Source organism: Hyla sarda, chromosome 2 (assembly GCF_029499605.1).
Source record: "Hyla sarda isolate aHylSar1 chromosome 2, aHylSar1.hap1, whole genome shotgun sequence".
Classification (NCBI taxonomy): Eukaryota; Metazoa; Chordata; class Amphibia; order Anura; family Hylidae; genus Hyla; species Hyla sarda.
Genome location: NC_079190.1, coordinates 240,997,077 through 241,009,461, shown reverse-complemented (window position 1 = coordinate 241,009,461; position 12,385 = coordinate 240,997,077). Strand labels below are relative to the sequence as shown.

The window sequence follows — 12,385 nt, the reverse complement described above, 5'->3', positions numbered from 1 at the left end:
GCTGACAAGGAAGAAGAGCGAAGCTTAAGCAGATGGTGCAGAATGAATAAGAACATGTACATGGGGCTACTTTGTTACTGTCACAGGGTAATTGGCAAATTAACTGAGTACGTAAGGCAGCTAATGAGGTGTAATGCGCTCCTGATTAATAGGAAATTCCTACTTACCATCTAATTAAAAGATTAACAAGTGCAGGCACGGGCAAGGCACACAGGGTAGAAACACGGGTCAGAAAACATTTATGCAAAAATGATGCAAGGCGAAGAGACAGGGATGTGTGGTGATGCAGTGGTTAATGTTGGAGCTGCCCAGTATCCCCATGCTATTTCACTGTAACACAGCGATTCTTTTGCTTGCAAGAGTTGTCAGTTTGCATCAAATTCATGTGGTCACCAAACAGCGTATGTCCTGTTCTGCAGATTTGTGGATACATCTCTGAATATAGTTATCCTAAATGAAGAGTCTCTCGCAGTGCACGATAACACATCATCTATGTTTACATGGCACTCTGTACCCTAATGAAACAAAGCTACAGGGTTACCTATTCATGTTAGAAATTGCCTACTATGGGAGATCTGGACCCCTACATTTTTATACTGCATTATGTCATAATAGCTGAAAGGAAGCTACTCTGAGTGGAGGAGGACGACTAGAGAGATGGTAACGGATTTATAATCTATAAAAAATATTTTTTGTAGATTGTGTTGTGTTAATATTAGTAATACAGGGAAAGAGGGGAAGAAACCAGATTTACATTCAGCCCACTTGTAAGAAATGACTGTGCTGCCCCCCTGTGGTTGACTGATGTAGTGCAGTCATATGTTAAATACCGTGAAGCTGCAGTTTATTATGTTACATAGAAATCTCGTAAAATTATTTTATCTAAAACACTTTCTGCAAGCATAATACTGATATCTCTCATACGGATAGTTTAAAACTGAAGTTTAAAACTTTTCCCTGTAGATTAAAACTTTTCCCCTGCCCTGCAGTTGCCATTAGCACAACAGGAAAAGTGACTGCGTGGGCACTGCAGAGCAAGTCGGTTTTGATCTAAAAACGTAACCATAAGTGTGTGTGAGCGCTACATTGATAGAATACACTTTTTCTTATATTCTGATAATAGCTCATACAGAGCACAAAGCGGGATACTTAGCAGATTTCTGAGGAGATACAAAACAGTATTATATTAGATCACCATCATATTCCATTATACCAGTGACTTCAAAAGTAGGTGATTTTGCCCCCTGTGGGACACCGGAATGAGCCAGAATGGCAGTAGTAGCCTTGGGTGCAATATAGGCAGAATAAAAAGGGGTTGTCCAGGGAGCAGAAAAGGTTGTGTGTGTTCTGCTTGTCCAGGACTCCACTCCCTGGTCATCTCTGAAGTATACCGCACCCACACGCGATGTACATAAGGGTGCGTCCATACGGCCATCTGTACCAGTTTTTTTTTTTTTTTTATCCCCGTTTCGGTTCCGTTCTTGTAGACTGTAAACGGATTAAAACGGTTTTAAAAAAAAATCCCATTCATGTCAATGGGTTTTTTTTCACAATCCGTTTACATCCGTTTTTACCCGTCTGCACTCATTTCCATTTTTTTGACGGAAGAAAAACGGTCAGATGCAGTATTTTTTCTTCTGTCAAAAAATAAATTTAAAATTAAAAAACGGAAGAAAAAACAGATACAGTAAATTTAACATTGAAGTCTATGGAAAATGGATGAGCCTTTAAGGTCATCAGTTTTCATCAGATTTTTGCTCCGAATTATTATTTTTTTTTGTTTAATAACAGAACAATAAGGGATACAAATGGATCACATCCGTTTGCATCCTTTATTGTACGTTTATTTTTAAAGTCCGTTCTTATTTTTGACGGGAGAAGAACGGGACGGTTCTAGACGCAGCCTTAGCGGTTATTGGTAATTATTATATATACAAGAAGGTTATATGTCGACCTAAATAATACTCATTTCTATCAAAGTCAAGATTACAGAAAAAGAGGGAAGTACACTTATCTTAAGTTAAGTTGCCCAGCAACCAAATAAACACTTATCACCCTGTATATCACTTCATGCAGAGTCATCTAGGGTAGAGACAGCACGTTGCTAGGTAACCAGCTACAGATGCATCCAAAAAACAACAGAAACCACAGGCCATGTGTGCCAAAACCTATTCCAGTCTACTTAGCTTGAAGAACAGAATCATCCTAAATCCACCAGTAACACAAAAAAAGCCAATTTATATGGGAGTCAAACAAACTACTTGCGAGGTAGAGAAGTGAATGCAAATGTCCCAGCCTAACACTAACATCAATTACACACCAAAAAAAAAGGGAAAAAAACTGAAATAAATGCAAGCAGTTATATTCATCAGTCCTCACTTATATCCAGGGACAGCCTCATCTTTTCCCTTGCAAAAATAGTAATCTCCACCAAAAATATATGCATAGATACATAAATAAGTCAATAATTATCCAGGGTTGGGCAGGGCTTCTAAAACCGCTCCGCCAACTATCTCCACTTAAAGGGGTTGTGCGTTGCCCCGACTTTCAGAGCTCCGCTCACAGCGCCCGCCCCCTCAACGAAAGTCTATGGGAAGGGGGCGCGTCTGCTGTCACGCCCCCTTCCCATAGACTTTGGTAGAGGGGGCGGGCGTGACTGACGAGGGGGCGGGCAAGGGGCCGGGCGTGACGTCACGCCCGGCAGCCGCGAACAAGGAACCCCGCTCACAGCGTTAGGAGTAATGAACTTCCAGACGCTTTGAGCGGAGCTCCGAAAATAAGGGCAGTGCACAACCCCTTTAAAGAGGTTTCCCCACATCCTTATTTCTGTTTCTTACATCGTTCTGACTAGCTACACTTCCTGGTTTGGGCATGACATTCAACTTACATTTGTAATGATAGAGAGATGCAGGGAGTTATATCGGGAGTGTGCTCCCCTACCCGGCCACCTTCTGTGTGTGACAAGCTCATCACAGATGACTCCAGGCACAGTACACAAGTCCTTCATGTCTGTGATGAGCTTGTTGTCACACACACAAGGTGTAGGGGCAAGAAAGCACATGCTCGAGATCCTGACCAACAAGCCCTCTGCTGCTATACAAAGAGGGTGCATGATATATATGTGTATGTAGGACGGAGATGGCGATGTAGGCTGCAGAAGCTTTGCAGAGCTGGTGACATCACTCAGGGGAGTGGGGCTTAAAGGGGTACTCCGGTGCTTAGACATCTTATCCCTATCCAAAAGGATAGGGGATAAGATGCCTGATCGCGGGGGTCCCGCCGGTGGGGACCCCCGTGATCTTGCACGCAGCACCCCAGTTAAAATCAGTCCCCGGAGCATGTTCGCTCCAGGTCTGATTACCGGCGACCACAGGGCCGACGGCGTGTGACGTCACGCCTCCCTCCCGTGTGACGTCACGTCTCCGCCCCTCAATGCAAGCCTATGGGAGGGTAGGACTGATTATAACTGGGGTGCTGCGTGCAAGATCACGGGGTCCCCAGCGGCGGGACCCCCGCGATCAGGCATCTTATCCCCTATCCTTTGGATAGGGGATAAGATGTCTAAGTGCCGTAGTACCCCTTTAAGCTCAGAGACAAGATCAACCAAGCCTCCTGAGAAAGCAGAAGAGGGCGCATTGTCTCGTTAAAGAGAGAGGAGTCAGGAAGGTGGAGAAAACACCACACTGAAATGGAATACACAACTTCCTGTCGGGATATAACAAGGAAAAACATGCTGAAGTCAGTACATTTTGTGACAACACTATATCAATAAGTTACATGGCTTGGAGTGATATTGATTTAAAATATAAAATACTTTTCTGATATTAGAATACCCCTTTTATAATATAAGAGATAAGAGGAGCATAAATCAGGTTTTTCGTAAACCTTACCATTGGGTTAGAATCTGCTATAAGATCCCGCAAGGAGTCCAAGAAGCCCTGATCTTCCACCATCTGTGCATTAATGTCATGAAGCTTGGCAACACACACAGCTGCTGTCTTGCGCACATATGGATCTTCATCCTTTAGGCACTTGCGCAATGGCTCACAGAGGTATTCTGTGATTTTATCTACACGGATGCAGCCCATGGTACGAACAGCTAAAGCCCGAATCAAAGGGTTAGGGTCCTCACAATCCTATAAAAAAAATATATAGGTTAAGTCACAAAACTGATTAGTAAAATATTGCACCCTTCTATGTAAAGAAATGTCAATTAGTTTAAGCAAGACAACAAATCAGGTGGCTCTGCACCGAAAATTCATACTAAATATTCTAAAATACATGCTGCAAACTTCAAAAAGAGAATATACAATTCAAATGGTTTGGCCTCTACTTAACACAATTGTTCCTGAATATTCTAGTACAGTACAGTTCCCATTTTTTAAATCTTTGTATAGATTGACTCTTACACCTGAGAATATTATTCTTACATCATGAAAAAGCGTACAAATCTGCATTCACACTAAAGCATGGAAGTAAGCCTATGGATTCCTTTGGAACCATTTAGATTCTTCCTTTGTACTAGCCAGTCCTTCCACTGAATAAGCGAGTCCTTCAGCTGAATAAAATGCAGAGACGACATAGTCAAAACAGTCATAACCAGGAACTGTATGAGGTAGGGACACAGGTCATGCATGATACGATACGATAGTATCCTGGTCACCTGTCCATGTAACCTAAATAATCAGGGAATAATAGCGGCAGATATATAGCGAGCATACAACAGCCTAATGACCAAGACAAGATACGTCAGGTATGAGAATATGAACCAAACTGAATTACAGGAAATATATAGCAGTAAGAGGAAATTATTTTCTTTTTGGATTTCTTTTCTGTCTGTCCCCAGTGCTGTAAGAGCAGCACTGTGGTCATGAGAGAAAAGAAATCCGAAAAGAAAAATGTCCTCTGTAGTATACAGACGCTAATAAGTACTGGAAGGATTAAGATTTTTTTAATAGAAGGCCAGAGGAAGCACTAAGCCAGTGCGAAACAACGGCTGCTGTTGCCTTCCAGTACCCCCCACTATGTCCCTCCCTGACATGCACTGTCTGTATATATGAGTATGCAATAGAAGAAACCAGAAGATTTGGTGAGTCGCCGACTATTCTTTTTCTTATACATATGTGACAATTTCTGCATCTTCAATTAGCCAGAGCACCATCTACTAATAAAGCCAGCATTTCCAGCACCCCACGGAACATCGTTATTGCAGTACAGACTTAGCAGTGCCGACCAGCTTTACTATTCTCATAATTTACAAATATGTTTAACTTTCTGGCATCAGTTGATTTAAAAAAATTAAAATAAATAAGTTTTCCACCAAAACTTCCCCTTTAAGAACTCAGCGTTTTTGCACTTTCGTTTTTTCCTCCTTACCTTTTAAAAATCATAACCCTTTAAATTTTGCACCTACAGACCCATATGATGGCTTGTTTTTGCGCTAGGGATCGACCGATATCGTTTTTTTAGGGCCGATACCGATAATCGGTGCAGGTTAGGGCCGATAGCCGATAACTTATACCGATATTTCGGTATAAGTTATCGGCTATTTAACCCCCTGTGACACCGCTGCAGATCATTGATTTAAAGCGAGCGCTTTAAATCAATGATCTGCAGTGGCTTTTGCGGGGCCATAGGCCGCCGCCGCCACCACCCGCTTCTCTCCCCTACCTGCCAGGGTGCTCCGGGCCATCCATCCATCGTTCCTGTAGTGTCCGGGGGCGTTCCGGGTGGAGGGTGGTCCGGTCCGGGCTGTCCTTCTTCTCCGGCGGGCCTCTTCTCCACTCCGGGCAGGCTCCAGCCTAGTACGCTGCATAGACGTCGCTGAGCAGTGACGCCCGTGCGCAGCGACGCACCTGACGTCACGGCGTAGCGGCGTCTATGCAGCATACTAGGCCGGAGCCTGCCCGGAGTGGAGAAGAGGCCCGCCGGAGAAGAAGGACAGCCCGGACCACCCTCCACCCGGAACGCCCCCGGACACTACATGAAGGAAGGATGGCCTGGACCACCCCCATTACGGGTAAGTTTAATTTTTTTATTCACTGGGAGGGTGGGGGAGGTGCCCGACCGGTATAGCGTTATGGGAAAAAATCCATACCGGTATACCGCCTAGCATCACGGTGGGGGGTGCGACGCGGTGCGGCGGGTCGAGGGGGTGGCGGTTGCGGTGCGTTGGGGGCGGTGCGGGGGGCGGGGCATTATCGGCTTATTGGCAAGATAATTGCCGATACCGATAATGCCCAAAATCGTGATTATCGGCCGATAATATCGGCCATACCGATAATCGGTCGATCCCTATTTTGCGCAACCAATTGTACTTTGTAATGACATCAGTCCTTTTACCAAAAAATTTACGGTGAAACCAAAAAAAATATTTGTGGGACAAAGAAAAAAAAAAGCCATTTTGTAATTTTGGGGGCTTCCGTTTGTACACAGTACATTTTTCGGTAGAAATGACACCTTATCTTTATTCTGTAGGTCCATACGATTAAAATGATACCCTACTTATATAGGTTTGATTTTGTTTTACTTCTGGTGAAAATCATAACTACATGCAGGAAAATGTATACGTTTAAAAATGTCATCTTCTGACCCCTATAACTTTTTTATTTTTCTGCATACGGGGATGTATGAAGGATAATTTTTTTGCGCCATGATCTGAAGTTTTTACTGGTACCATTTTTTTTTTTATGGGACCTTTCGATTGCTTTTCATTCATTTTTTTATGGTATAAAAAGTGATGAAAAATATGCTATTTTGAGCTTTGGAATTTTTTCCCGTACGCCATTGACAATGTGGTTTAATTAACAATATATTTTAATAGTTTGGACATTTACGCAGGCGGCGATACCACATATGTTTAAATTTGTTTTTATTTACATAGTTTGTTTTTTTTTTAAATGGGAAAAGGGGGGGGGGTGATTCAAACTTTTATTAGGAAAGGGGTTAATTTACATTCATTAACTTTTTTTTTTACACATATATAGGGGACTATAACATGCAATACATTGATTGCATACACTGATCAATGCTATGCCATAGCATAGCATTGATCAGTGTTATCGGCACTCCATTGCTCCAGCCTGGATCTCAGGCATGGAGCAATCAAACTACGATCAGATGCCGAGGAGGAAGGTAGGGACCCTCCTTGCGTGTCCTCAGTTGATCGGGTTTCACTGTGGTGGTGGTCCAGATCACCCCGAGTGAGCTGGCGGGAAGCATTTTTTAAAATGTTTTTACACGCAGCTATCTATTTTGATTGCTGCGTCTAAAGGGTTAATACCAGGCATCACCGCGATCGGTGATGTCCGGTATCAGCCACTGGTCCCGGCCGTTGCTAGGTGCTGGGCCCTAGCCGTGTGACCCCACGTTATTGCACGGGAGCAGGCGCAGGGCGTACAGCTACGCCCTGCATCCTTAAGGAGTTAACTACCGGATCCCTGATGGACCACATTCAAGTGAATGGGGTCCGTCGTGACCCGGCAGTGTTCGTTGTGTTCTGACCCATTTCAGGGTCTGTTCTGTTTAAGAAAAAAAAAAAGCCGAATGGACCTTGAACAGGACGGAAGACAATGTCAATGTGAACTTAGCCACAGATAGATAGTTTTAGACTGGCTTTAAAGTAGCAAACAAAATCTACCATTTGGCTAATAGATGGGGGTCTTGAGCAGGCATCCCCTTTATGTGTCTATATAACCTGATGTCTGGTTCTAGTGCGAGGTGCAGATATAATATCTGAATACATTTTTGGGGTATTCATTTATTTTCCAGAAATATACACTAAAATAGTATGTATAGTTGTCCTAAATGGACAGTTCCTAACTAGAGTACATTTTTTATTATTTTAAATTAATGGACATACAGACATGGACAAAAATGTTGGTGTCCTTCCGTTAAAGACAAAAAACTCCACAATGCTCTTTAAAATAACTTGGAATAGACAAAACTAAAAATTAATAAAATTTTTCTACAAATTAAAATTTATTAAAACTACGGTAACTGCTGAATTGAAACTAACTATTGACAATCAGACATTGCTTTTATATTGTGGTTAAACAGAATCATTTTAAATAAAAAAATAATGAAACCGGCCCGGAAAAAATAAAAAAATAAAAATGATGGGACCTGAACTTAAAAGGGGTATTCCAGGAAAAAACTTTTTATATATATCAACTGGCTCCAGAAAATTAAACAGATTTGTAAATTACTTCTATTAAAAAATCTTAATCCTTTCAGTACTTATGACCTTCTGAAGTTAAGGTTGTTCTTTTCTGTCTAAGTTCTCTCTGATGACACCTGTCTCGGGAAACGACCAGTTTAGAAGAGGTTTGCTATGCCCATAGCAAACCTCTTCTAAACAGGTCGTTTCCCGAGACAGGTGTCATCAGAGAGGACTTAGAAAAGAACAACCTTAACTTCAGAAGCTCATAAGTACTGAAAGGATTAAGATTTTTTTAATAGAAGTAATTTACAAATCTATTTAACTTTCTGGAGCCAGTTGATGTATATAAAAAAGTTTTTCCCTGGAATACCCCTTTAATATATTGTTAAAGGGGTTATTCAGGAATAGAAAAACCCAGGCAATTTCTTTACAAAACCGCTCCCTGTCTGTCTCCACTTTGGGTGTGGTATTACAACTTGGCTCCAATTGAACTGAGCTGCAAAACCACACCCAACCTGGCGACAGACTGGGAGCAGTTTTTGAAAGAAATTACCTGTGTTTATCTATTCCTGGATAACCCGTTTAATATAACCTTTTGAGGCAGTCACTACAATCCATCGATTTCTGTAAGGCTGGGTTCACACCACGTTTTTCAAATACGGTTACCGTATACGGTTTTCCGCTAAAAAATGTATGGCAAAAACGTATGCAACCGTATACAACCATATGACTCCAAATTAAAACGTATACGGTTTATACTGACTGAAGAGCAAAGGAGAAGCAGGTCCTTCTTGTAGCTCAACTCTCCAGACAATGGCCAGACAGGGCGTTTCCAGAGGGAGGGGGGGATGTCTGGGATGAATTCTAGAAAGATCTGCGCATGTGTCAACTCCAAAAACGGATTAGAAAACCCGTGTGCAACCGTATTCTGAAATTCTGTGTACGGTTCTCATAGGCAACAATGTTAAAAGAACCGCATACGGTTTGCATACGGTTTTCCAACTGGAGGCAAAAACGTGGTCGATAGCGTTTTTGCCTACGGTTGAAAAGTCGGCAAAACCGTATCCGAGGCAAAACGGATGCAACCGTATACATTTGGAATACGGTTTACAATGCATTCTCTATGCATACGGTTTCGGATATGGTCATATAAGTTTTTTGCGGAAAACCGTATACGGTTACCGTATTTGAAAAACGTGGTGTGAACCCAGCCTAACTCTCACCTGCACATGTCTACAGGTGTCTTCTCCAGACTGCAGAAAAAGGCTCATAGAAGGTCACTTCAGAATAATCCAATATTTAGCTCAGAGCGATTCTTGGGTGTTTTTGGCTATATATTTATGCTCATTATACTGTTGAAGGAGCCATAACCTAAAAATGAGACCAAGCTTTCTGACACTGGGCAGCACATTTTACTCCAGAATGCCTTGATAGTCTTGAGATTTCATAGTTAGTATGATTGGAAAAAAAAGACATAGGTCATAAAGTTCAACCAAGAAGGTGAGGGGAAGGGATATGCATTAATGTTATTTTGTTCTAGGAATGGATCTAACCCTGTACTGCTGTGACAAGTTCCTGAGGCACACTGTTCCATACATTTACAGTTCTTATGGCAAAGAAGGCTTGCCACCCCTGAAGACTAAACCTTATCTTCTCCAAAAAGGCAGTGCCCCTCGTATTTTGAGGTGGCTGTACCCTGTATAGATTCAAGACATCCTATGCCAGATGCAGCAAAGGAGCTCTAAAACATAACAAAGCCTCAAAACTTCACAGTAGGTTCAGTGTTCTTTTCTTTGTTTGCTTCATTTATGTGTCTTCGAAACAGAGCCGTCCAAGCAAAGCCTCCTCGGCCAACTTTTATTACTGTCCACTTTGGCTCAAACAGCAATAGATGTTGCGATCTGACACTGATATACTTTGACATAGCACTTCACCTCTAATGTCTTTGGAAGTTGTTCCGGGCTCTTTGGTTACCATTTGTATTATCTGTCTATTCGATTTGTCATCAATTTTCCTTTTTGCAGACACATCCAGCGAGTCTACATGGGTACAGTCCTGTGGACCTTAAACTTCAGGATAATGGGGAGATTTATCAAAATCTGTGGAGAGGAAGAGTGGTGCAGTTGCCCATAGCAGGCAGAGAGCTTCTTTAATTTTTGAAGAGGCCTGTGAAAAATAAAAGAAGCAACCTGATTGGTTGCTTAGGGCAACTGGTCAACATTTCCTCTGCACAGGTTTTGATAAATCTCCCCCAATATGCACAACTGTAATCATAGGACCATGAAGCTGCTTGGAGATGGTCTTGTAGAGTTTAACTTTACAATGCTTGTCTATAATCTTCCTTCTAAGCTCACAAGACAAATCTCTTCTTGGCTTTCTGTGATCCATGCTCAGTGTGATTCACACCATAATACCACACAGCACAGTGACTACTTTTCACCCAGACTGATATGATAACAAGTTTGGAGATACAGGTGCAGGACACACCTTATTTTAACATGACCCTATTGCCAAATTATTTCCTATTTTTCTAGGTGTACCATTATATTGGTCCAGGCCTGTATCACTACTTTGCTTTTTAAAATGGTTCTGTTCACCACAATTCCAAAGAAAATGTCCGGTTTCATTTAGTTAATTTTCATAAATTTTAACTTTGGTCAGTTTCAAGTTATTCCAGAGAGCGTTGTGTTTTTTTTTCTGCTTTTAACCGGTTGCCTTCTAAGGATGAACCGGCTCATCCTGAGACGACAACCGTTGTATGACACGGGCTCCCGACTCGAGCCCGCATTATACCGGCTGGCCCCCAGCTGATTCCTGTTGCTGCGGGCCAGCATTAATAGCCGACATGCGGCGATCGCCACGGCCGGCTATTAACCCTTTAGATCGCCGCTGTCCACTGATGAGGTAGCCGGAGGGCTTACCTCTGCTGCGCTGAGAATGATAAAGCCTGGCAGGGTCAAGCGCAGAGCACACAGATCAATGTGGTTCTATGAAACCACATCTAATGATTCCACCTAAAAGTCCCCTAAGGGGACTAAAAGTGTAAAAAAAAAAAAAAAACACACCCATTATTCCTTATTAAAAGTTTAAATCACCCCCCTTTTCCCAAAATTCCATATAAAAAAATATGTAACCATAATAAAAATAAACATGTGGTATCGCCGCATGCGTAAATGTCCGAACTATAAAAATTTATTGTTAATTAAACCTGCACCGTCAATGGCGTACGCACAAAAAAATCCAGAATAGCGTATTTTGGGTCACTTTTTATATGATGAAAAAATGTATAAAAAGCGATCAAAAAGTCTAATCAATACAAAAATGGTAGAGTTAAAAACTACAGATCACGGTGCAAAAAATTAGCCCTCATACCCCCCATGTAAAAATAAAAAAGTTATAGGGGTCAGAAGATGACAATTTTAAAAGTATAAATTTTCGTACATTTAGTTAAGATTTTTCCAGAAGTCCGACAAAATCAAACATACATAAGGCTGCATTCACATCTCGTTTTTGCAATATGGTTCCCGTATTAGGTTTTCTGTAAAAAAAACAAAACAAAAAAAAAAAATGCATGTCTCAAAACCGGCCCAAACCGTATACAACCCTATATACCTCTGTACGGTTTTAAACCGTATACGGTTTGGAAACTGATGTCCGGTTGCATAAGGTTTAATACGTTTTTTTTTTTTTAAACTGATACGGTTTTACGTTTGTCCTTAATTAAATAAAGTTCTTCTTGTTCTATTTGTGGAAAGAACTTTCGGCATGCACTGCGCATGTGCATACTGCAAAACCGTATTTTGCAAACCGGATGGAACCATACGCACATACGGTTCTGTACGTTTCCCATTGACCACTATTTTAATAAAAACTTATATGGGTTGTATCCAGTTTTTCACCTGGACATAAAACCGTAGTAGACTACGGTTTTGTGTATGGGAAAAAAACTGGTAAAACGGTAAATGTTGCAAAACGTACACAACCAGATGCTACGTTTGGCATACGGTTTTCAATTACATGTCTATACATAAGGTTTGCAATATGGTTCCATACGATTTTTACACTGAAACCGGATACTGGAACCGTATTGCAAAAACAAGATGTGAATGCAGCCTAAGTAGGGTATCATTTTAATCGCACGGGCCTACAGAATAAAGAGATGTAATTTTTACCAAAAAATGTACTGTGTAGAAACGGTAGCCCCCAAAGTTAGAAAATGGTGTT

The 12,385-nt window shown here is 41.6% G+C and overlaps 1 protein-coding gene across 2 annotated transcripts in view; it reads right to left on the bottom strand.

Moving 5' to 3' along the window:
• The window catches only part of AP2B1 (adaptor related protein complex 2 subunit beta 1), a 94,150-nt gene that overhangs the window by 59,734 nt on the left and 22,031 nt on the right, over nucleotides 1-12,385 (bottom strand). For both annotated transcript variants that reach the window (XM_056556729.1, XM_056556730.1), the window contains exon 5: nucleotides 3,891-4,136. In XM_056556729.1, the coding sequence (XP_056412704.1) occupies nucleotides 3,891-4,136 (246 nt within the window). The remainder of the gene's footprint in view (nucleotides 1-3,890; nucleotides 4,137-12,385) is intronic.